At 44.6% G+C, this 26,234-nt stretch overlaps 1 protein-coding gene across 4 annotated transcripts in view; it reads left to right on the plus strand.

Moving 5' to 3' along the window:
• ATP6V0A1 (ATPase H+ transporting V0 subunit a1) overlaps nucleotides 1-26,234 on the plus strand; it is a 54,896-nt gene that overhangs the window by 22,519 nt on the left and 6,143 nt on the right. For 2 of the 4 annotated variants that reach the window (XM_059670189.1, XM_059670192.1), the window contains exons 8-21: nucleotides 321-403; nucleotides 1,464-1,557; nucleotides 4,074-4,286; nucleotides 6,183-6,333; nucleotides 9,876-10,015; nucleotides 10,338-10,492; nucleotides 10,894-10,984; nucleotides 13,894-14,012; nucleotides 14,560-14,776; nucleotides 15,145-15,252; nucleotides 20,049-20,156; nucleotides 21,083-21,100; nucleotides 24,779-24,896; nucleotides 25,207-25,378. In XM_059670189.1, coding sequence (XP_059526172.1) covers nucleotides 321-403; nucleotides 1,464-1,557; nucleotides 4,074-4,286; nucleotides 6,183-6,333; nucleotides 9,876-10,015; nucleotides 10,338-10,492; nucleotides 10,894-10,984; nucleotides 13,894-14,012; nucleotides 14,560-14,776; nucleotides 15,145-15,252; nucleotides 20,049-20,156; nucleotides 21,083-21,100; nucleotides 24,779-24,896; nucleotides 25,207-25,378 — 1,787 coding nt within the window. The remainder of the gene's footprint in view (nucleotides 1-320; nucleotides 404-1,463; nucleotides 1,558-4,073; nucleotides 4,287-6,182; nucleotides 6,334-9,875; nucleotides 10,016-10,337; nucleotides 10,493-10,893; nucleotides 10,985-13,893; nucleotides 14,013-14,559; nucleotides 14,777-15,144; nucleotides 15,253-20,048; nucleotides 20,157-21,082; nucleotides 21,101-24,778; nucleotides 24,897-25,206; nucleotides 25,379-26,234) is intronic. The other 2 variants (XM_059670190.1, XM_059670193.1) reach the window with 1 other exon arrangement.

Consider the following 26,234-nt stretch of genomic DNA (forward strand, 5'->3'; position numbering starts at 1 on the left):
GCTTTCAGACAATAGAAGATTTAAAGTGGAATTGGTAAATAGGGCTAAGTTGTACTAAGAGAAGAATCATCTTAGAGTCTGTGTCAAGCCCCTGGTTGAGTGTAAAAACACATACAGGAAGTTTTTTGTGACTTAGTAATTACAGGGCAAATGTTCTTGTAGTGGAGCTTAAGAAATGGATGGAGGATAGTGGTTCAAGTACACGGTTGCCGTATCCTCAAAGAATTTTTGTTGTTCCTGTATCACCAAGAAAGTAAGTTACTTGAGACTTTTTTTCTGGGTTATAAGTCTGAAGTCTTGGTTTTCGGTTTGGGGCCTAGGGCGACTACGTGCACAAGTCTGTGTTCATCATTTTCTTCCAAGGTGATCAGCTGAAAAACAGGGTCAAGAAAATCTGCGAAGGGTAAGAGAAACGTGCCTCCCCTGAGGGTGCAGGCTAACTCTCCTAAGTCTTAGACTATAGAATAGTGAAACACAAACCCTTACTTTACCTTCACCTGGTGAATATATCTTTTAATAAGGTGGGGGCTATTTTAAACAATTAGAAATGGCCCAAGTTCAGTTTTTAAAGTGCTGTCAAAACCACAATTTCCACCCAGGCCAATGTGGCTCAGTTGTTTGAGCGTCATCTTGTGCACCAAAAGGTCATAGGTTCAACTCCCAATTAGGGCACATACCCAGGTTGCAAGTTTGATCACAACCAATGGATATTTCTCTCTTACATCGATGTTTCTCTCTCTCTTCCTCTTCCTCTCTCTCTAAAATCAATACACATATATTTTTTTAAACACAACACAATTTCCTTTTCTTGGAAGAAAGTAATTAGGATTCATAATTTATAAATGCTACATTGTTCTAGGACAGTGGTTCTGTGTATCCAGCAGTGTGCCACAGGCCCCATACCCTTACACTTTTCTGAAATTCTGCCCATAAGATCTTTCTTCAGTGCCATTTTTCCTAATATAATTTGTATTACTGTTTTTTTGTTTGTTTGTTTTAAATATCTTGATTGATTTCAGAGAGGAAGGAAGAGGGGGAGAGAGAGAGATAGAAACATCAATGATGAGAGAGACATCAATGATGAGAGAGTCATCAATTGGCTGCCTCCTACATCCCCCCCTACTGGGGATCAAGCCCACAACCTGGACATTTGCCCTAACTGGAATCAAACTGTGACCTCCTGTTCATTGGTGGATGCTCTATCACTGAGCCACACCGCTGGGCTGGTTTTGTTTTTATAATCTAAGGAAATTTAATAGCTACAGAGAATACCAAGATAGTTCAAATGTTACTGCTCTATCTGTAGGCTACTTACCATAAATAATTATTATTGATTATTACACTAGTCTGAATCCTACTAGTATCTTGGTCCTTCTAGTAAATTAGGATTACTTCCTGAGATTATTTAAATTGGATAGGTTAAGAAATATCCGTGTTCCTCAGGCTGTGTCTGTTTGTTTCAGGTTCCGGGCCTCTCTCTATCCCTGCCCTGAGACACCCCAGGAGAGGAAGGAAATGGCTTCTGGAGTTAACACCAGGATTGAGGATCTCCAAATGGTACGCAGAGGGCTGACGGGAATTTGTTTTTGTGCAATACTGAAATAGAAGGCCAGTCTCCTTCCTTGAAGCACAAACAGTTTATTAGGCACCTGCAGTAGCTCAGGATACCAAAAAAGGAAACGTCTCCTTGGGAGCTGGGGAAAAGCTTCATGGAATGACTGCTTCAAAAAAGCATTAATCATTCTCAAAGGAGACAGGAATGCTATGCATCCGAAATCGCTGTTGCTTAGAGTATTCATTTCTCCTCATCATGAGTCAAAAGTATGCTTAGTTAAGAAAAAAAAAATCAAATAATACAGAAGTATATACAAAGTCAGTTCCGCCCTGTCCCCCACACACTCTCTACCTCTAGAGGCAGCCACTCTCAACCGCTTGGTGTGTATCCCTCTGGTCACCTGGATATCAACCACACAGTCTAGCCAAAGTGTCCTGGTGTAACCCTTGTACCCAGGAAGAGACTGCATTGGATTTTCCCAAAATCACAGTGTGTGTGATTTATGAGTACATGGAAGGAAAAGGGTGGCCAGCTGGAGTGTTGTTTCCTGTTGAAAGAATGTGATGAGTGCCCCTTGAAACATTAATAAACATGCCAATCCCAAAGGCATTTCTTTCCAGTGGCAAAATTGTCAGAGATATGTTGTAATTCCCATTTCAACTTCATCTTTCCCTCTAACCCCCATTGTATGTGACCCACCGACTTGACCTATTTCCAGTTCCTTTGAGATATTACTATCTGTTTAACCCAAACTGCTGGTGGACCATAGGACATATTAGTATGTTCTGGGTTCTAGGACTGTCTTATCCCCTCCCAGGATTATGGGTAGATTTTAAAGAGCAGGTGCAACCCACATGAACTGAACTGAAACTTTAAAATTGAATACCAGGGGGGGTGGGAGATAGGGAAAGAAAAAAGCAAATAGAACATTGCTTCCCAGAAGTTGTAATAGTAATTGTGAAATTGTCAACAGCCAGAAGGAGAAAAAGTAGTTTTGTTCCTTTATTCTCAAGTGATTTAGGAGTTAACCAAGGATATTTTTTCCCCATTAATTTTTAGAGAGTGGAAGGGAGAGAGGGAGGGAGAGAAAACGGGAGAAGGAGAGAGAAATATGTGAGAGACACATCAACTGGGGCTGGGGATCAAACCTGCAACCTAGGTACATGCCCTTGACTGAGAATTAAACCTGAGACCCTTTGGTACCACGGCCGATAATCTAACTATTGAGCCACCAGCAAGGCCAGCTTTTTTTAAAACCTCTCTATGTAAGTCACATTCTACTGCTCAAGAAAGTTTGTCAAGAAGTAGTTACTACTTTTTTTCTGAACTGGCTTGAAGGACTATGATGGACACTTGTGCTAAAATGATTAGTATATAGCTTTTTCCTCTTCAAAATAATGTAGAGATTTAAGATAGATTTTCATGCAGAAATGTTAGTGGCGGGTTGCTTGTCCAATTTTGGCTTAGCCTCTTTTCTGCTATTAAAATCTTAAATATTTGCTGGTAAATACGGCAGTAACTGTAAAGTGTCCCTGCCCCATTCTCACACTGTCGTCTTGGCAAATGTGATTCTTCTGAGGAACTCTGTCCTGGTTTCTAGAGAATCAGCACTGAAACAGCCCCTCACCCCCACTCCACTCCTCCAGCCTCACAGGAACATAAAGCCTTATCTGTCCCGTGATGACAGTGGTATGTGGCAGGCTAACTTCCCTCTAAAGGTTCTGGATCCTCCTGACCCCAGTCTCCTGTCTCCGGTTATGGGGTCTCCCTTGGCATAGGCAGACAGTGGTGTTCAGCAATGCCTCTTTCCCATCATTCCCTGCTGCTGGCTTACGTTCAGGGGATTCGGCAGCTTGCTCTTCTTCAGTGTGGATCTGTTGCTTTGTCAATGCCTGGACCTGTGATGCTGACTTCTTTGAGTCTGAGTTACAGGCTCCACCTGGAAAGTCACCACTCTTTAATGGGCCAAGTAAAAGCCAATGACCTACATTGTTGTGCCATAGATTTGGTGGTAAGATTAAAGGTATAGTGTAAAGGTAGAAACCATTTTATCAGGCTTCTTTTGAGCTTGGAGCTAAATAAAAACGAATGTTAATAACTAGAACTCTAATTTCTTGTAATTTGACCCCTAAAAAAAAAGTCATTCTAGCCCGAGCCGGTGTGGCTCACTGGATAGAGCGTCGGCTTGGGGACTGAAGGGTCCCAGGTTCGATTCTGGTCAAGGGCATGTACCTTGGTTGCAGGCACATCTCCAGTAGCGGGTGTGCAAGGAGGCAGCTGATCGATGTTCCTCTCTCATCGATGTTTCTAACTCTCTATTCCTCTCCCTTCCTCTCTGTAAAAAATCAATAAAATATATTTTAAAAAAAGTCATTCTAATCAAAGGAAGAAAAACAAAACAAAAACAGAACAGATTCCCAGCAACCCTTCTCAGAAAGTTGTGCCTTTTGCCATTCATATCCTGAGACTTAAGACTGGTGTTAGAAGGATCCCTCCCATGTTCCTTTCTCTCTCAAAGGTTTTGAATCAAACGGAGGATCACCGCCAGAGGGTTCTGCAGGCTGCTGCTAAGAACATCCGTGTCTGGTTCATCAAAGTGCGGAAGATGAAGGCCATCTACCACACCCTGAACCTGTGCAACATAGACGTGACCCAGAAGTGTCTGATTGCAGAGGTCTGGTGCCCTGTCACTGAACTTGACTCCATCCAGTTTGCACTCAGAAGGGGCACGGTGAGTCCCCCACAGCAAGCAGTGCAGCCTATAGCTAAGAAAAGAGGTTCCCATCAACAGTAACATTAACTATCCACATTTTTATGGCATTTTTACTTTCAGAGTTCTTCAATATACATATCTTGTGTCCTGACAATGCATATTGCATATATGTCCTTTTTTCCCAAATGTGGAAATTGTACTTTTCAAAAAAAAGGCTAAATAACTTAATCATGTATCCATGATTCTTCAGGGTAGCTCATGACCACAATGTCAATTTCCTAATCCACATTCTCGGTCCATTAGTATAACCTGTAGTATGACCCTGGCAGACTCACTTAGTAGTTAGAAGTACTGCTCTGTTCAAAGCGCTGATCTAGTTAGAGATGTACTAGTAAAAAATAAGCCCTCAACTACCTTACAATTTCCTTGGAGAGGCTGACAGGCAAACATACAGTCAGACTGTACAGAAGACAGTCTGTACTCAGAGTGGTATATGCAACTAAGATGATTGAACAAAAGCTTCAAGAAGGTGGCACTGGGGCTTTGAAGAATGGGCGAGATGTCGATTTACAATGATGAGAAGAAAATATGGACAAAGGCAGGAAGTACAGTACGACATTCATGGTTGGGCAAAAACGGGATTATAATGGGCAAACTGAAATACTAGGATGTGAACGTAATTAGGTAGAACCTAATTGAGAAAGGTTTTAAAATACCAGATTACTTTTTAAATTCTATTTCAAAAGGAATGGAGAGGCTGTAGAAGTTATTTAGCAGTGAAAGGACATGACCAAAGCAGTTTTAAAGGAATAACCTATTGATAGTATCTTGGTTGGATTGGGGAGTAGAGAGTCTACAGGTGGGGGTCAATTAGGAAGTTATGTTAAACACAGAGAAGTAAACTGTAAGGGCCCCTGAGGTAAGAACTGACAATAGGAAAAGAAAATAATGATGAATTTGTGAGACATTCTGAAGGAAGAACCAATTAGGTAAACTTGGTTTTTAGCAACGTGTGGGAGCAGTTCAAGAAGAAATAAACATAAATGTTTCTGAGGCATCAAAGCTGGGTGCCTGGTAGGATAATGGTTCCATTAATGGAAGTAAAAGCTCAGCAAGAGAAACTTAGGGGGAAAATGGTAAGTTCAGTTTCAATCACATCGAGAGGCTGGACAGAAGTCCACATGGAAATGTCAAGCAGGTAGTAGGAGAGGTTCTTGATAGAAAAGGCACAATGAAAGGTGTGGATTCATGAGACTGGAAGGGAGTGAGACCTCAAAGAAGGAAAGTAAGGAAGCTAAAGACAGGACCTTGGGGGCCCTGCACTGTTTGGGGATAGTCAGAGGAGGAAAAGCCAGCAAAGACATAAAAAGCGTGGTTAGTGAGCAGGAGGGGACTCCTGTGGAATCGAGGTTTCACCCAGAAAGAGTCAGGGGCTTGCACATGGGAGAAAAGACCTTTGGATCTGGTGACCAGCAGCCACTTTGAATAAGCGTGCTCAGCTAGACCGCAAGGATTCAGGAGTTTAGAGCAGGTGGTGAGGGAGGAAAGTCAGAGAATGTACGTTGCTTCCTCCATAAACAGAGGAGAGAACAATGATAGTCCTAGGAAGGCAGGTGAGGATGTCTCCAGAGAAAGAGGTTCCATGGTTACTTTGGTTACACATTTTAGAATTAAATGTTTTTTTTACAGTAAGGATTTTCTTCCCAAGACTTAATTTAAATCTTTCATTGTAAATTTTATACCTAGTTTCAGTTTCCCCAAAGACTGGGGAAGATTGAGATACAATTTACATAAAATAAAATACACACATTTTATGCATACAGGTGGATGGGTTTTGATAATATGCATGCCTGTGTAAGATCACCACATTTAGGAGCATGACCTAATTTGATATATGTGCTTAATGTTTGCCAGGAGCACAGTGGGTCCACCGTGCCCTCCATTTTGAACAGGATGCAGACAAACCAGACTCCCCCAACCTATAACAAAACGAACAAGTTCACATATGGCTTTCAGAACATAGTAGATGCTTATGGAATTGGAACTTACCGAGAGATAAATCCAGGTAAAAAAAGCTTGCATCGTTTCCCTCCAGAGGTTTTATTTTTTGCTTGTCATATATATACTTTTAAATATATATATTTTTTTATTTCAGAGATGGGGAGAGAGAGAGAGAAACATCAGTGATGAGAGAGAATCATCGATTGGCTGCCTCCTGCACACCTCACACTGGGGATCAAGCCCACAACTCATGGGCATGTGCCCTGACCAGGAATCGAACCATGACTTCCTGGTTCATAGGTCTACGCTCAACCGCAGAGCCACGCCAGCCTGGCTGTTTGTTTTATCTTTTAATGCCTCACTTTATTTTATTTTATTTATTTTTTTTTTATTGCTTAAAGTATTACAAAGGGTATTACATATATATCCATTTTATCCCCCCGCCCTAGACAGTCCCCTAGCCTCCCCTATCACCCAGTGTCTTATGTCCATTGGTTATGCTTATATTAATGCCTCACTTTAAATGCTGTTAACAACTGGCTTAAAACGAAAGATGTCAAGACCTCAGCACGAGTGTAACTCCTGTGAAGAGGTGCCCATTTAACTCCTGTTCTCTGTTTTTTATAGAACAGGTTATTTGGAGAACTTCGTTGATTATGAAGCAAAATTTGACTGTGTAAAATTTTCATAATTTTTATTATTAAAACTAGAGGCCCGGTGCACAAAAATTTGTGCACTCGGGGAGGGAGGGGGGGTCCCTCAGCCCGGCCTGTGCCCTCTCCCAGTCTGGGACCCCTCGGGAGATAACGACCTGCTGGCTTAGACCTGCTGCCGGGTGGCAGAGGGCAGGCCCAATCCCTAGGTGCAGCCCCTGGTCGGGCTCAGAGCAGGGCCATTTGGGGAGTTGGGGCACCGCCCCATGTCATGCACAGAGCAGGGAGGATCAGGAGGTTGCGATGCCACCCTCAGTCACTCTCAGGGTAGGGCCGATTGGGGGGTTGGGGCACCGCCCCCTGTCACACTCAAGGCAGGGTCGATGGGGAGGTTGCGGCGCAACCCCGTCACGCACAGAGCAGGGCCAATCAGGGGGTTGGGGCGCTGGCCCCTGTCACTCACAGAGCAGAGCCCATCAGAGGGGTTGGGGCGCCACCACTCTCACACTCAGGGCAGGGCCGAAGGGGAGGTTATGGCTCTACCCCGTCACACACAGAGCAGGACCCGTTGGGGGGTCGGGGGGGGGGGGGAGGGGGTTGGGGCACCACACCCTGTCACACACAGAGCAGGGCCGATCAGGGGGTTGGGGCACTGCACCCTGTCACACACAGAGCCGCAGAGTGATCAGGGGGTTGGGGAGCTCCCCCCTATCAGGCACAGAGCAGGTCTGATCAGAGGGTTGGGGCGCCTTCCCCTGTCCCGAACAGAGCAGGGCGGATAGGGAGGTTGTGGCCCCGCCCCCTGTCACACACAGAGCCGCAGGGCGATCAGGGGGTTCAGGGGGTTTGGGCACTGCCCCCTGTCACACTGATGCCGGTGCCGGGAGGCCTCGCGGCTCCGCTGATCCCCGTGCACTGGGTGTGTGTGGGGGGGGAGTGTCCCTCAGCCCAGCCTGCCCCCTCTCACATACTGGGAGCCCTCAGGCGTTGACCCCCATCACCCTCCAATCGCAGGATCGGCCCCTTGCCCAGGCCTGATGCCTCTGGCCTAGGCGTTCGGCCCGGGCAGCGGGGACCCGCAGCTGCAGCGGCCCCACGATCGTGGGCTTCGCTTTAGGCCCAGGCAAGGGACCCCTAGCTCCCGGGACTGCCAGCTTCGACCGTGCCCAGCTCCCATCACTGGCTCCACCCCTACTTCCTGCTATCACTGGCCAGGGCGGAAAAGGCACCTGATTCTCCGATCATGGCTGGGGGGCAGGGCAAAGGCGGCCCTCTTAGCTCCCCGCTGGGTTTCTGATCACTGTCAGTGGCAGGGGGCTTCTTCCTGCTTTCCCTTTGGCCTCCCTGCATTGTGCCTACATATGCAAATTAACCGCCATCTTGTTGGCAGTTAACTGCCATCTCAGTTGGCAGTTAATTTGCATATAGCCCTGATTAGCCAATGAAAAGGGTAGCTCGTACGCCAATTACCATTTTTCTCTTTTATTAGTGTTGATTTGAATTATAAAAATTACCTCATTCAAGTTCCCATCAAAAGGAGAAAAACCTTACATATTAAAAAAAGAAGTGGTTTTATAGGCATGAGCTCTGTGGATTGGATTTTTCTGTGTATATGTTTTACAGATATAAAACACCTGGCTTTCTCTAGCACACCATTTGTAGGAACTGCTTTAAGCAAAAGTTTTTTCCCCAAGATATCTGACATTTTAAAATGGCTTCCCTGTTCCAGGTTAGAGAAAATATAGCAATTATTGACCATGTTAGGCACAAAGCAGATTTCTCCTCTGTTTGGAGAGTTAATTATTAAGTCAAGAGTCAGAATTCATTTTCAGCTGGAGCCTTCTTCCGGACCTGCTTTGCCCCGGGTGCTGGGCTTTCTCCTGCTCACCCAGTAGCTTTATTCAGCTGGGAAATGGTTGCTGCACAGAGAAGAAAGCTGCCTGCTCCAGGAGCAGTGTCCCAGGGATAAGAAAAAAGGAATTAGAGAACAAACCACATTGTTGCCAATGCTAGAGGCAAAGCTTTCACTTCCTGTGTTCTTTGTTTCAAACTCTAGCTGTAGCTCAGATGTTATCAGAGCTACTTGGTGAGGTGCACAGGGCCAGGGAAGATTTTCTCTGGGAGTGCAAAGTCACCTTATATTGACCTTAGCTTACAGAGAGGAATGTGATGGGTTGGGAGTTGTTACAGTTTTCTGTGCTTTGTCTTTTTCCTCCTTTTTTTTTTTTTAATTAAAAATTTTTTTATTTTTATTGTTGACACTATTACAGATGTCCCCATTCTGCCCCTCTTTGCTTTATTTTAATACTAGAGGCCCAGTGCACAAAATTCATGCACTGCGGGGGTGGGGGGTGTCCCTCAACGTGGCCTACGCCCTCTCGGAGTCTGGGAGCCCTCAGGGATGTCCGACTGACAGCTTAGGGGAGCAGGCCTAAGCTGTCATTCAGACATCCTTAGCGCTGCCACCACCACTGCGCTGGCCAGCCATGAGCCTGGCTTCTGGCTGAGCAGCACTTCCCCCATGGGAGCGCCCTGTCCACCAGAGGGCATTCCTGCATTGAGCATCTGCCCCCTGGTGGTCAGTGTGCAGCATAGCAACTGGTCGACCATCAACTGTCTGCCCCCTGGTGGTCAGTGCATGTCATAGTGAGTGGTTGAGCTGCCTTAACATATCATTAGCATATTATGCTTTGATTGGTTGAATGGATGACCGGACACTTAGCATATTAGGCTTTTATTATATAGGATATTTTTTATTGTTGATAGTATTATAGATATCGCCCATTCTCTCCCCCTTGTTTTTTTTTTTATTAATTAAGTTTTTGTTACAGTTGACAAACATCACCATATTAGTTTCAGGTGCACAACATAGTGATTAGACATTTATACACCTTACAAAGTGATCATCCCAGTAAGTCTGGTACCCATCTGACATCCTTTGGTTTCTTTATAGCTCCATATACCATCATCACTTTCCCTTTCCTATTTGCTGTGATGTTTGGGGACTTTGGCCATGGCATTTTGATGACCCTGTTTGCTGTATGGATGGTGTTAAGGGAGAGCCGGATCCTCTCCCAGAAGAATGAGAATGAGGTAATGTTTAAGTTATATCTTGCAGTAGACTGAAATTTTATAATTCCTCAAGTATTCATTATGAAAATTATGATCTGGAAGTCTTCTGTCATGAATTTATAGAGATTTATAGAGACATTATATTCATTTTAACACTTAAAGAACCACATACTGTGAAAGTAAATTTCTTATTTGCATTGTATTTTGATCTTTACTTCAAGCTCTCTGACCCAGGATGGGGTTAAGTAGTATGAAGGGAAGGGTGTAGTGTTTTCTAAACAACATTGTCCCAACATGAGCTACAGCAAGTACATTTCATTGACTTCTTTCTTCTGGTTCCCAGATGTTTAGCACTGTGTTCAGCGGACGGTACATTATTCTGTTGATGGGTGTGTTCTCCATCTACACTGGCCTCATCTACAATGATTGCTTTTCCAAGTCTCTCAATATCTTTGGATCGTCCTGGAGCGTACGGCCAATGTTCATATCTAATTGGACGTAAGTTGCAAAAGAAGCTAAAAGTCAAAGCTTATTCCTTTCATATTCACCTCTGATTTTCCAGACAGGTGGTAAACTAACACTTCTTCAGGAGCTGGTTGGCGACGTCTCTGTTTCAGAAGAATGCAGCGTCTCCTCTTATTTATCCTCCACAAACTTTGTGGTTTGCTCAGCAGTATCAAGGAGCTGAGGCTAAAATAGGCACATTGGTTCTTTTATACATTAAAAGCAGATTCTCCAAATTCCCTACCTGGTTGTGTGTATGTGTTTAAGTTTGTTGTTGTTGTTATCTCTGATCCCCTCTCATCTCAGATGCTCATCCCTATTCTTTTTATTGAAGAGATAGTTTGGGGTCAGTTTCTGTTGATAAAAAAATAAATGCAACTTTCCTCCTAATTCAGGGAGGAGACGCTTCGGGGGAACCCTGTGCTCCAGTTGGACCCAGCTGTCCCTGGAGTTTTTGGTGGACCATACCCTTTTGGCATCGATCCAGTAAGAGCACTTCTTTCCTATATGTCTAACACTAAAATGTTAAATTGTGACCCTAAAGTGAGAGAATAAAGTGAAGATAAATAGTTATTTGGTTTTTAGTTGACATATATATTTTTGGAAAACCTTGGTTTATCTGTTCAGTGTACTTCAAAGCCATAAAAGACCCAAGTGCCTTGGGAAGCCAAAATAATTTTTCCTGCATTGCTAATTTCAGAGGTGGTTAGTAATATTTACTCTGGGAAGATTGATTTTCAAGACTTCTTCCCAGTTTAATTTATTTAACTTAATTTGTTTGTCTTTTTCACAGAACAGAAATAGCTCTTCCTCTGGGTTTCAACTTCTATTCTTATCTTTACATACTATAAGAACTTATCCCAGAATTTAATTATTTTTTCAAATACTTAGGCAAATAAGTGTGATTAAATCTTTTGTTTTGTGTGCCTAAGAAAGGGGGTAGAGGAACTGAAGAATAAATGTTAGACAGTAATGATTATAAAATTTCAGGTGGGAAACATTATGGCCCAGAGAGATTAAGGTTTCTTATTAAAATGGGAAATAAATTGTTCCTACCTTGTTTGGCTGAGTGGCTAGAGCAACTGGCCTGCAGACCAAAGGGTTCAATTCCAGTAAAGGGCACATACCTTGGTTGCAGGCTCCTCCCCAACCCAGGCAGGCCCTGGTCAGGGCTTCTGTAGGAGGCAACCAATCGATGTGTTTCTCTTACATCCATGTTTCTCTCTGCCTTCCCCTCTCTCTTTTACTCTCCCTAAAAATCAATGGAGCCCTGCCTGGTTTGTCTCAGTGGATAGAGCGTCAGCCTGCAGACTGAAGGGTCCCAGGTTCAATTCCGGTCAAGGGCACATGCCCGGGTTGCGGGTTTGATCCCTAGTGGGGTGGGGGGTGCTGGAGGCAGCCGATCCATGATTCTCTCTCATCATTGATGTTTCTATCTCTCCCTCTCCCTTCCTCTCTGAAATCAACAAAGATATATTTAAATCAATATATATATAACCAATAAATATTATATATATAATATAATATTTTATATACACACACACGCATATTTTTTTAAAATTCAATGGAGAAATATTTTCAGATGAGGATTAATAATAATAATAAAATAAAATGGGAAATAATCTTCCTTTAAAAATACTTTAGATTGTTAGGTGAGGAGAAGTGTTTGCAAAAAAAAAAAAAAAGTGGGGAGATACAGAGTTGATTATTTTAATTATTAGAGAAGTTAATGTTACTGAAATGCTTACTATGAGCCAGAAATATGTCCTGAGCCCTCAGCATATCTGATTTATCCTTAATTTATCGGGTAGATGATGCTATCTCTATTATACAGATAAGGAAACAGGCTTGGAGAAGTTTAATAGCATGTTACATATGCATTTAACAAATGTTTATGAATCTCTATTGTCTGCAAGGCATAGTGCCTTCCGGGGGAAACACAGAGCTTTAAGACATAATTCCTCCCCTCAAGTAGTTTAGAGTCTAATAATATTTCTTCACATTTATATAGTTTCTGTAGTTACAAAAATTTTTTTGTAGATATTCCATTGGATACTTACAGGGTAGATATTGGGTTTGAAGTGACTGTGGGGGACACTCAGAAAAATGTCTGTCAGGCAGCTGGAGTTGTAGAGCTGAATTTCAGGTGAGATTGGGGCTGGAGAGAGAACGAGTCACAACTTTTCAGGTTAGAGGTCACTGAGAATCAGCTTCACGAAGAGGCCAGTTCAGAAAAAAATGATGCCAGGCTAGATGGTAGAAGATCCTGCTTGTCAGGCTACAGATTTTGCACTTTAGCCTAGAGATGATGGTGGGGATTCAGGGGGAGGTTTCGGCTCAGGGAAATGACTGCGTCAGAGTCACAATTTAGGAAATGTTATCTGATGGCCATGTTATCTGGCAGCAGAACTGTCAGGAAAGTATTACAGACATCCAGGCCTTAGGGGATAAAGCTTAAGGCAATTCATATTTTAAAAGTAGATGGACTGCCCTAGCCAGTTTGGCTCAGTGGATAGAGTGTCCGCCTGGGGACTAAATGGGCCCGGTTGATTCCAGTCAAGGGCACATGCCTGGGTTGCGGGCTCGATCCCCAGTAGGGGGAGTGCAGGCTGATCAATAATTCTCTCTCATCATTGATGGTTTCTCTCTCCCTCTCCCTTCTTCTCTGAAATCATAAAAATATATTTAAAAATAAACAAATAAAGCTTCTTTAAAAAAAAAAAAAAAAAAGGTAGATGGACCGACAGCACCGCAGGGACATGATCAGTAAAACACAAGATTGTGGAAACATCTACACATAACCGGGTAACTGACCCAATTTCTTCAACAAATATTTTGTAAGGAATAAAAAATGAGAGCTGGAGGGAAAACCTGTAGATTAAGACTTTAATGCTATATCAACAGTCACGGTGTATAGGCCTTGTCTGGACCTTACTTTGAATAAATAAGTTATCAAAAAGTATTTGGACACAATCCAGGGAAGTTTGAATGCTGACTATATATTTCATGATATTAAGGAATCATTGTTACTGTTTTAGGGTGTGACAATAGTATTGTGGTCATGTTCTTAAAATGAATCCTTTTTAGAGATCTGCACTGAAATATTTACAGTAAAATTATATGGTACCTGGATTTTGCTTCAGAATAATATGGAGGTGGGGAGTGGGTTGGGGGTATGATGGAGCCAGATTGACCAAGAGTGCATAGGTGAATAATAATTGTTGAAAATATGATGTGATGTCCATGTGGGAGTTGTCTGTTATACTATTCTCTCTACTTAAGAATGTGTTTAGAATTTTCCATAATTAAAAAACAACCCTATTTTTTAAATGGGTGACTATTTTTCCATTGGAGCACTCTTTGTAATATCCTTTTGTTTCCTTGGGTTGTGACAGATTTGGAACATTGCTACTAATAAACTGACCTTCCTCAACTCCTTTAAGATGAAGATGTCCGTTATCCTTGGTATCATCCACATGATGTTTGGAGTAGGTCTGAGCCTTTTCAACCATATGTGAGTCGCTCTGTTTCTGTCATAAGAATGTGCCTAGTTTAGGTAATGCTTTTGCCTAAGAAATTCATGGCATTTTTGGGGAGGGATTAGTAACTCAGAACCCTGTTCTGTGTTTAAAAAAAAAAAAGTGCTTTTAAGAAATGGGGCTTACTTAATATTAGTCCCTTAAAAATTTACAATTGCAGTGAAGATCTTTGAGAGAACCTAGTGTAATTTTCATCAAAATGAGTGAATTATTATTTTTTCTTGATGTGTAACTCGCATGAAATTTTGAACTGTGTCTTGGAATGTACTAGATTTTCCAATCTCTCTCTCATGGGAGAATGGAGAGGATGGTACTGGAACTGTTCAAGGTCCAAAAGTTTGGAAGTCAGCGTTAATCCTGTTTGTCTCTGTTGCCTCCAGTGCTTCTGGCTCTTGCTTCTTAAAGTAATAAAGACACAATTGAGGGAGCCGTAGGAGAAAATTTAGTGAGGGCTCCACTTGGTGTAGGGGTGGCCCTGGGTCTGTTCACTTCTCACGTTTTTTTTTCTCTCTTCCTTTTTAGCTATTTCAAGAAGCCCCTGAATATCTACTTTGGGTTTATTCCTGAAATAATCTTCATGACCTCTTTGTTTGGCTACTTGGTTATCCTTATTTTTTACAAGTGGACGGCTTATGATGCTTTTACATCTGAGAAAGCACCAAGCCTTCTGATCCATTTCATAAACATGTTCGTCTTTAACTACGAGGACATTCATAATTCAATGCTATATTCTGGGCAGGTGCGTCAGCCCAGAAGTGGACTGTCTTAGGTGGTTATCCTAGGTCAGGAAGTTAGATGTTTCTATTACCCTAAAAAAAACTTAAATCCCTTTCTGTAGGATTTGGTTTTCAATTCATGCATCCAGATCTAAATTCAGCCTGTCCTCCTTACTTGGGAGGGTCTACTATAATTTTTGTAACAGAAAGGATAGAATAATAACTCGTCCTATGGGACAATTCCTGGGCTTTGCCACATCTGCTAATTATTTTGAGAATCTGGATAGCATTGTTCACAAGTCAGTAAGAGAGTACTGTTTGGGGGGTAATTTGTGCTGGAATTGGAAACTGCATGTTTGATTAATGTGATGTGCCTTGTCCTTCTTTGCAGAAAGGAGTTCAGTGTTTCCTAGTTGTGGTCGCATTGCTGTGTGTACCATGGATGCTACTGTTTAAACCTCTGGTCCTTCGCCATCAGTATTTGAGGAGGAAGCATTTGGTGGGTATATTTCTGTTGCTGAAAGTTACTATATATTTTTTTAAGATCAAGATAATTCCTCATTGGATCTAATGAATTGTGCATAAGTCTATATACTCTTTAAGTGCATTTGTGTCATATCCCAGCATGAGCACTGGACCTGCTGAAATCAAAAAGTGTTTTTGTTGCCTGGACATCTGGATTCAGCTTTGAGTAGCTCGGGTATAGAGAATAAGTCATAAGTGTTTACCTTTCCTGGTCATGTTTTGCTCATGCTGTGCTCAGCAAAATCCAGGTCTGGGCCTGTCTAGATGCAGCATCAGACACAACAAAGCAGCAAGAGCTGCAGCCGTGTGAACCCACTCATGTGGTTTGCCTGGGCAACCACAGGGCTGACACTGAGACATTTTCTTTTGAAATAAGACCGTGATGCTCTCACCAACCAAAACATCCGGGGGAAAGATTTGGCTTGAAGCATGTTGTTTTTTCTTTTTAAAAAGCAGCATACATACTTGTGTTTACTTAATGTATGTGTGCATGTGAATTCTACACACACATACACACACACACACACACACACACACACGCTTAAGTTGCCAAATGTTCACGTCTAGCTATGCAGTAATGCTTACTTATTACGCTGTGGTAAAATCCAAAAGATCTTTTTGCATGACTCTCATATGGCTGTTAGATTATTATTCCTGTTGGAGAGCAGCTGAGTTACAAGACCCTCCTTCTCCCTTTTCTGACCATCTTCACCCTTCCATGTCCCCTGCATTCGTCTCCCCCTTCACTCCCTCCCTCTTTTGTTTTCTTCTCCCTTCCTCTTTTCTTCCCTTCACTATCAGGAAGGGCAACCTGTGGAGGCCCCAGTCAGCCCAACCCCGAGCCAACAGGGACTAGAGGCAGCAGCGGCTGCAACAGTGAGTGAATTTAAACCAACAAACCATCACATTTTGTGTAAAGAGTTGGCAAACAGTGCAGCAGAATTCTTGTTAACTATATTGAGAGTGTGGGACATGTGTGCTCTTGTTACTCACTGAGATGATAGAAGAGAGTTCCACCTCTTATGAGTAGATTCTGATATCATCTTTACCCTTGGTCTACTAAGTTTCTATTCAGATATGTAAGCACCGTCATGGTCATGGAAGCAGCGTGGCTGTTGTACCCTCTCCGGGTCCCATCGTCTTAATCCAAGATGGCGCTCTTGGACCCATTCACTTTCATGTCTGTATTTTGTGACCATGTATTGAGTGATTTTTCAGCCCCGAGCAAAAACATCTCTGTGATTCTTGATTTCCCGACACTTAAAGGTCTGCTTCCAAAGATGCTTGGACATTTGGCCCATTTTAGCTGTGACTTAGTCTCCTTCCATTGGAAGCTTATACATGTCTACCCTCATGTCCTCAGCTGCTCCAGTGAGAACTCTGCTCTGCCGTGTGTCTTGTGTGTCTTGTACATCTGGGGTAATGACCAGAGTCATCTCTGTTTTGATCTTTCCTTCTTCCAATACTAGCTTATAATTCAGTATCAGCAATTTGAATGTTAAGCATTTCAATATCTGTCCTTAAAAACATCACTTAACCAAAATCTTATAATGCCCTAATATTAAACTAGTACAGTCTATTCTATGTAATGAATCTATCGGATTTTTAAGTCTCACCAGTAGTGATCACTCATGTACTGTTGTGTTCTAGTAGCATCGTACTCCTTTAAAAGAAAATGAAATATTTAGATGGATAACCATTTCCTTCATTAGGTGTTTCTGATCACTTTAAACTTTGAAAACTATGATCATCCTTCTAGAACTAGTCTAAGAGGGCTGATATTTTGAATAAGAAGATATTTTAATATTGCTACTTAAATTATTATCAAGTAGGAACTTTCTCTTTTCCTATAAGAAAAAAATATTAAAAACCCTTAGAATACAAACTATCCATGTATTTACATTCTTTCTATGGGCTCTCTTTCTGCTAGTCTTAATGTTTTTAAGGTGTGCTTCTGATGCATCAATCTTGATGCTTTTAAATCTGGCATCCTCTTCTTTCATACTATGCAAGTTAAAAGTCCCCAGTCTAGAAACCTCCACATTCATAGGGTCTTCTTAGCCCACATCTGGAGAGCAGCCTAAAGGCATCAGGATGATAACTCTCTAACAAGGACTCTGGATTCTTGACCCCAAGTGCTGAAGATATGACACAGATCTGTTTTTGTTCTGTTCTGTGTCCTCTTGGTTGCCTGTAAGCCTGTGTCACAGTTTAGTTTTTGTTTTTTTTCCTGCTGGTGTGTGTGTGTCTCATCCCGCTTCCTAAAACTCTCATACCCTGTGTTCTCAAAGGACAGTCGCTAGTGTCTAGCTGGGAGGCTTAACCTGTCTGCCCCTCACTCTATCCTCTAGTGGGGGGAAGCTTCAGAACTGGCCTTCTGCTTTGGTGCCTTGAAGCCTGCCTCCTGTACCCTAGGGCCCATCCCAGGAGTCCTCTCCTGTCACCCATGCCCTTCGTTGCCCTTTCAGTTCATCTTTTGAGGGTTGTCAGGTTAATACTTGTGTGACCTGGAGGTGCCCAGGGCCTCAGTGGTTCCTGAATCTGACTTCATATCAGAATTACCTGGTGAACTTGACATCTATTTTTTAGGGTATTAAAACAGTTAAGTGGAAGAAAAAATAAAAATGGTCTATAATCCTATGACTCAGAGAATCCCCTACTGACATTAAAAAATACAATTAAAGCAATAGGTGACCTTGGTTAGAAAATGCAAATAAGGGAACATTTGAGATCTTGCTCCCCGGCATATGTTGTCAGTTTGGCTCCAATAAAAATTTGGGGGGGGGGGAAGAAAATGCAAATAATACTGAAAGCGAAAGCCTGCCTGTCCCCAGAACCCTTCTCCTCCTTAAGGGTATTATTAACAGCATTTTACCTCCAGATTTTTTTCTGTGTATGTTTATTATCTTCTGAGATAAGTGCATATGTGGATGTACATATATTTTTTGAGACACAGCAGAATTGTGTTTAAACTGTAGCACTATTTTTTCCCTTGATTAAGTTATTAAAAATTTAGTGTATCTTGGAGATTGTGTCATAGTTATTCTTACTCTTTTTTATAGTTGCCCAGCATTCCATAGGTCATTCTACTGAATCTGCTAAAATTATGTGATCACTTTCTTACTAATGGATGTGTTCATTGTTCCTAGTTCTTTGCTATTACAAGTAGCAATTCAGGGAACATCCTTGATAAAATTTCACACGCAAGTTCCCAATAGTGGGTGGGATTGGATTGCTGAGTCTCAAAGGGTGCATGCATTTTCAGTTTTGATAAACAATCAAAATGATTATACAGTTTGTACTTGAGGGTATATATTTTTAATATAGATTTCCTAGGTTCCACCCCAGACCTACTGAATTTGCACTTTCTGGGAATAGTATTTGAGAGTCTCTGTGTACTGAAGTGCAGCTTGTAAGGTGACTCTGATGCAATGGTTCTCTACCCAGCACGTGAGAACCGCTGCTAGGAGAGAGAGCATTTGTCCACACAGGGGGATCTGGTGGTCAGTAACTGAGAACAGGTGAAGGTGTGCGTGGGGACCTCCAAGCAGTTGTCCAAACCTGCTTACACATTGTTTGTGCTGCTTGCCCAGGCTGTTTTGCAGGAGAGCAATCTTCCAACTCTTGCCTTGTTTGGTTCTCCAGACAGAAACCATACGAAGTGGGCCTAGGGGCTATTTCTTTTTTTAAAAATATGTTTTTATTGGCTTTAGAGAGGGAGGGAGAGGGAAAGAGAAACATTGATCAGCTGCCTCCAGCATGCCCTCTACTGGGGATTGAGCCTGCAATCCAGACATGTGCCCGGATTGGGAATCGAACCAGCGACCTTTTGGTGCGTGGGACTAGGCTCAACCAACTGAGCAACACCGGCCAGGGCCAGGGGCTGTTTCTTCAGCTCCTTTCACTCTGTGGCAGGTTAGCACTAATTAATATCGGTCAGACTTAATCCCAGTACTGCCTAGTTTTTGTAGCCACAGAGTCCTTTTGCCTCAATAAACCTAAGCTTTTCCAAATCAGGTTGACGTAAGAAATTCAGGTTCTGGAGACCCTACTAAAAACTATGCCTGGGAAGTGAGAAGCCACACCCATCAGCATCTGCCCACAGGCCCGGAAAGAGTTGTTTTCACTCCAGAGTCCTCCACGGAAGGAAAGGAGCCTCTTTCTTTTTGTAAACTCAGTATTCTCTAGCAGGAAGCTGACGTACATGAAGCTTCTTTCCCTTCCCTTAGTTCCGGAGCAGAGGCCAGCACTAGCACATTTCTGGGAGAGGTGGCTGGAACTCTCGGGGCTCCTGTTGAAAGCTTATCAGACAGACCAGGTTACAATCGTCATGTCATTCCGTGCCCCTCCCTCTTAGAAAGTCTACTCTTTAGTTCAGTTTCAAGAAAACTTAGGCCATTGAAAGCTTTGCAGATAGAGCTACACTTGCTGTGAGAGTCTGTTCGTATTAAGCTTTTCCATTCAAGCAGGATTCTTAATTAGCATTGACCGAGGCAAGGTTGGTGTCTCTGGGTGCAGCAGGCAAAACTGCATATTTCCTCCCATCAGGATGAGTTGGTAAATGCAGTTGGGGCTGGGGCTAGGGCGGTGGTGGCTGGGGTGGGAACAGTGGTTTGTTTTTACTTAGCTGTTTGACCAGCTGGTTTTGCTTTTGTTGTTAGAATATGTACTTTTCTGAGGTTTGTATGTACTAACCATCGCCCTTCCCCACCTCACAAAATGTCATATTAAAGCCCAGGCAAATTCTACTCTTTCTGTTCATGTGTGTAGGGAACTGTCAACTTTGGTGGGATCAGGGTGGGCAACGGACCGACAGAGGAGGATGCTGAGATTATTCAGCATGACCAGCTCTCCACCCATTCAGAAGATGCAGAAGAGGTAAGATCCAGCGGTGTGGGCTTCCTCTCCTTCCACTTTGGGTCAGCCCTAGTCTGTGTCCCTAAGTGGCTTCGCTCCAGTCTTCTCCTTGAAAAATGAAAATCTAACCTAATGATCAGCCTGCCTTCTGGACCTCTCAGGGCACCTCAGCTTTTTCCGAGGGGCCCCCGTAAACTCCAGGTGTTGCCGGCAGAGCCCGCAGCAGTTTTTTCTGTTGTTCCACTTCTTAACTTCTGCGTTGCATGCCGATCTCTATTACCCACTGCTCTCTCTCCTGGGCACCGAGGCAGAGTCGGCCCCAGCTTCCCAGCTCTTATTACCAGGAACACAGCCCACGCAGGCATCCGCATCCCTTGCGCCTTCCAAGGATGCTTCCAGTTGGAACTGTAACCCCTGATGCTTTGGAAGTCCCGTCCCACCGAAGTGCTCTTGTTGCAGATGTTTCATTTGAGCCTTTTAAAAATGCCTACTTTTTATAGGGAGAGTGAAAAATGGAAGGCTAAGCTAGACTTTTCCTACACCACCACCGCCAAGCTCAGTTTTTTAAACTCACAGTCTTTGCCTAACCACTCATAGCACAAAGCCTCTGAACTTTTGGATCTCATCTATTCATTATATTCTTTTTAAAGCAAATAGGAGTTGAGGACCCCAGGTGACTGGACTTTTTAGTCTGACTGACCACTTTCACTATGTGTATAACATTTTTAAAAAGAAATTGCAAGGGGTTGGGGTGCCTTTTAAAAATATGTCTTACTGCTCTGAATCCTGCTGATGTTGCTTTCCTGTATGCTGAGGAGGCTGCCTCCGACATGTTAGACCCACTTAACATTACCCGTCCTCCCCACGAAGCAATGGTAGTCTTGTGCTCGTGACTTGACCTTGTGTGTGCCACGGCTTCCCACTAAGTGTAACTTTGTGTTTTCAAGCCTACCGAGGATGAAGCGGTAAGAAACAAGCTGCTTTGCCTTCCTGTTTATCTGGGGCTTGTCTTCCCGTCCTTGTGATCACTTTGCTGACCCTGCTGCATCCGGGGGCCACACATGACACCCGCGTATCCTGCATCTCACTGGCATTTCTAACCAGTCCGTGAATCTGTGTTCTGAAAAGCTCATCTCCATTAACTGCATCTCATGTGGGCCACCTCTGTCTTTGTTTCATTGACTTCGCTGATCTAATACCTCTGAGAATGGCTTTGTAAGGAGCTACAAGTAATGTCTACATTGGCATTCTTGAAGTGACTCCCCTTGGGGGTTAAATCCCATTGGCTTCTGCCTGCCTCTCCTGTGATGTTATGTATGGTCGCTCTGCCACTGGGAGTAGCTGTTTCCTCCCTGGTCCTCTGAGTGCTTATGAGTAAAGCTTCCCCTTCCTCCCTGTCTGAGATGCAGCCAGCCTCTTCCTGCTGCCCTCATCAGCTTGATGGTGCTTGAAGTGACAGTTGCTGGGCCCTCACCTTGGGGTCAGCTCTACCTCTGTGTGACCCAGGTGGGAAGTAGCGTTCAAAAGGAGGCTTTGCCTCTTAGATGTATCCCAGTAAAAAACAACCCGTCTGCGATATTAGCCACACACAGAGCATCGTAACGGAATAGAAAGAAAGTTGGCGACATGTTCAGGCTGCATCTGGAGAAGGCCTTGTGGCTCAGCAAGAACTCACTTAGCGATATACAAGTTTGGAATCGGGTTTTTAAAGGCCATGCTGCACTGTTTGCATCTTCCCCCCAAATTTCTCTCTGAAATCCTTAGACCCATAAGACCTTCCCTTCCCTGGCTCTCCTGGTCTCTGTAAGGGGGCAGCTGATAGGAATGGGAAAAATCTTTGCTGTGTTGTGTAAAAACAGACAGTGCTCAGCCTTCCTAAAGGCGGAGAGGCTGCGGCACCCAGGAGCTGCGTGTTCCTCTGGACCGCTCACCTGTGCAGTCTCTGGCTGGGCCGCCTGGAAGGGATGTGGGAGTGTGTTCCATGTTAGTGAGGAGCCAGCCCCTCCCAGTAACATCTCCTCGACAACACTGCTCTTTCTAAATGTCATACTAACTGAGCACCCAAATGCCATGGTCATTGCCAGAAAAGTCCTTATTTGTAGCCATGTCCCACGGGAGTTGAACATTGAAACAAGATGGACTGTAATTCAGCTGCCCTAGTCTCTGGCCCCCCAGATCCCTAAGGGTTCTGGTTTTCATAGCTTCCTAAGTAGTCATAACACTTTATCAAACACATACACAGTTTAGTTTGCTACAGACAAATTTGGATAACTGTCACAGTTATCTAAAGATTTCAAACAAAACAGAATTCTTAAAAAATCCAGCCTACTTCTCCTAGAACTTTCCCATATTGCTTGGCTGTGAAAACCTGTTTGCCGCATACAGGTCATTGCTCCAGCCCAGTGGGAGCAGCGGTCCCTCTCCCGGGGGGGGGGGGGGGCACTCAGTACAGTTGCAGACCAGGGCCAGGTCATGTGATTGTCTAGGAAACCTTTGAAGACTGTAGCCATTCAGCAAGGGTCAGTGGCACCTCTCCCTACTGTGTCATCTCACCAGGTGTGCTCATCCAACCCATCCATCCATCCATTCACCCTCCACGTGTCAAGCCTCTGTTCAATGCTACAGGAACTGAGAGAAGGAAAACACAGTCCTTGCCTTCAAGGAGTTCCCAAACTAACTGAGGAAACAGTCTGGGCGGTAGATGCTGTGATCATAGTGTGCCCAGGATGCTGTGGGAACACAGAAAGGGGCACCTGAAAAACAGAGTGGGAATGGGAAGAGGAGACCAGGAGAGGGCTCCCTAAGGAAATTATTGCTAAGCTTAGATAACTGTGGAGGGAGAGGGAGATGCAGAACCATCAGTGTGAACAGTTATCATAGACACAGAGGCCTGCAAGCCCATCACGCTTAGGGATTAAACGGGTATTCAGCTTGGCTGAAGCTCAGAGTCAGGAGTTGGGGGACTCATGAGAGGTAAGACTAGAGGTTGGCAGAAATGAGCCACAGATTGTTTGGACAACAAGGGGCCATCAGGGGGTGGTAAAGCTGAAAGTGACACAACAAATGTGATTGCTGAAGTGTAGATGTTAGAGGACATACTGGACTGGGGAGGGGGCACAGTCTAGAGGCATGGGGACCAGCTAGTCTGCTATGAGTCAGGAAAAAATTGGGAGGCCTGGGAGAAGCAAGCATTTTCAGGGGGAGTTAGAAAGGAAGGGCCAATAGAGGCTAAGAATGTAAAAGCTACAGGTTCCAGTCCCTTAGCGAAGATTGGCAGTCAAGATTGATTGGCAGGTTTGGTTCCTGGGGGACGAGTAGTGACACCGTTAGACATGAGACTTGGCCTGGAAGTGCATCTTGGTGGGGCCAGCCCCCTCTCTCCCTGCCCTCATGTGTTTGCAGGGCAGTTCTGGTGTACTCTGGGTGTGGAGTCCTGTACGTCCTGAAAGAAACTAGTGAAAAGTAGACCCTGACCCAGGGCAGGGAAGGCTGGGGAGTCCCTCTGCTCCTAGAGTTCTGGGCTGGGCTGTGGGGAGAGGCCCCAGGATGGAGCGACCTCCTGTTCTAGAGTGACTGTTGGTTTCTCCACCTGGGAGAGTGGGAGGCCACGCAATGCACCGGGTGCTTCCAGAGGATCTGTGTTCTTCCCCCTGAAAATGCTTGCTTCTCCGGAGCATGCAACGTCCTACATGTGAACTCCTGGAAGCTTGTTCCAGCCCCACCCCTTTATCCTGGAAATGATTTTGGATGTTGAAGGAAAAGGGAGAAAGGGAGTGTGATGAAAACAGAAACAAAAACCAAACGATATTCTATCTGGTCTTAATCAACTGTCCAAGTAGGAATTGGTAAAACTTTTTTTTTAAATATGTTTTTATTGATTTCAGAGAGAGGAAGGGAGAGGAGGAGAGAGAGAGAGAGAGAAACATCAATGATGAGAGAGAATCATCCATCGGCTGCCTCCTGCAGGCCCCTTACTGCGGATCAAGCCCACAGCCCGGGCATGTGCCCTGCCCCGGAATCGAACCATGACCTCTAGTTCATGGGTCACACTCAATCACTGAACCACACCAGCTGGGTGGAATTGGTAAAACTTTTGCTAAAATTTCCATGTCATCTTTGCAGAAGTCAACAATCAAAGGAGGTTCGTTATCTTGAGTGCAGTTGTTTGTTAAGCTAATTAAGTGAAGTGACTGGAGGTTTAGGGCCTGACAGCTGAGAGCCAGGGGGGCTTCCTGCTCCCCTGGATTATTCACAGCGGTGTTCCCACTTGGGGACTTCACACACCAGCAGGTGGGAGTGGGCTAGGGAAGGTCCTTAAAGTCCGGAACACCATTTTCTCCGAGCGCTCTCAACTTCACAGACACTCCACTTAAGCTCACAGACTAGCCAGGAGAGAAAAACAGATGTGTTGAGAAGAATCTCATGAAGACGTAGTTCATTAAAATGTAGTGTATTGAGGGAAATGGGGGTGTCCCCGTTGGGGACTAAGCCAGGCAGGATTTCAGGGGACGGCATAGCTGAAGTCACCACTGGAGTTCAACACTGGGGGCTCCTGGCCCATGGAGCGCCAAGGGCCATGTGGGACAGCCCAGACTCCACACATCCCCCAGCCTTACGTCTTCTCTCTGGCTTCCCCACCGCAGTTTGACTTTGGAGACACGATGGTGCACCAGGCCATCCACACCATCGAGTACTGCCTGGGCTGCATCTCCAACACTGCCTCGTACCTGCGGCTCTGGGCCCTCAGCCTCGCCCACGCACGTGAGTGTATTTCTCTCAGATCAAAAATGGTGGCTTTCCCCTTCTCTGGGCACTCTCTCAGGTGGGGCCTTAAAGAGAGTGGGAGTTACAAAAAGTTTCTGGGATTATTCAGACTCCAGAGTCCAGAGAGAATGATGTCCAGATGGGAGGATCAGCGCTTTCCCAGGTTAGCAATGCACAGTGGTCCCACTCAGGTCGTGGGAAGCCAGAATGCAAGGAACACTCCAGGGGAGGGGTAGCAGAGCAAAATGCCAGGCCCACAGCGCTGCTCCCCAAAATAAACCAGAGGTCGTATCTCTCCCGTCCCCAGAGCTGTCGGAGGTGCTTTGGACCATGGTGATCCACATGGGCCTGAAGGTGAAGAGTTTGGCAGGAAGTCTGGCGCTGTTCTTCATCTTCATCGCCTTTGCCACCCTGACCGTGGCCATCCTCCTGATCATGGAGGGCCTCTCCGCCTTCCTCCACGCACTGCGGTTACACTGGTGAGGGCAGCGGCGGGGGGAGGCGATCTGGGGACGTGTCCTTGGCTGCACCGAGGGCAGCTTTGCTCCTGTGCAGCATCCAGAGCACTAGGAAGTGTCTGCTTTCACATCATCACACCCAGGACCTATCTTAGGAGTGAGTGAGCTCCCGGAAATGCCCACCGATAAGCACAGCTCACTTTCAGAGCCTCCGGGGAGAATTCTCGGTGGGTGTTGTCAGGCGCCCTCTCCCTGCCTCTCACTCTGCAGTGGTCCTGATCGTAGCTTAAAAGATCTGCTGGGGTTTTATTTTTTGTTTGCTTGGGGTGTTTGCTCTGACATAGAACTTTCTCCTGTGTGCAGAGCAACAAGAACAGCTCTGGAAGGTTCTAAGCCCAGGAAGATGCTGGAGCACAGTGTACCCCAGCTTTGTCCCCTGGTTCTGGCCTTGTGCCGGCATCTTTGAGGAGGACCCCTGACAGCTCGTGGGGGGCAGGGGGGGGTCCTTCTTCCCTAGCGTGTATGTCAGTGCACGAAGGAGCAGCTTCAGAAGGGCCGGTTTGAGGTGGGTTTGTTTTCTTTGCCGTAGTTTGTGGCTCTTCATGGCCCTGCATGGGGAGGGAGCTCAGCCTCAGGAGTGGGAGAGCTGGAGTCTGGCCTGGACTGCGACTCTGTGACCTCGAAGTAGGGTTGCCAGATTCAGCAAACATTTCAGAACACCTGTCAAATTTGAATTTCAGATCAACAGTGAATAGTTGGGTGGGATTTTGTCTTATAGTGTAAGTATTTTCCAAATGTGCATGGGACATACTTACACTAAAACTGTGTAGCCTGTGCTACTTCTGGCTACCCTGCCCCTTTGAGTCTCCATTTCCTC

The sequence above is a fragment of the Myotis daubentonii genome, chromosome 16 (assembly GCF_963259705.1).
Source record: "Myotis daubentonii chromosome 16, mMyoDau2.1, whole genome shotgun sequence".
In the NCBI taxonomy this organism is placed as follows: domain Eukaryota; kingdom Metazoa; phylum Chordata; class Mammalia; order Chiroptera; family Vespertilionidae; genus Myotis; species Myotis daubentonii.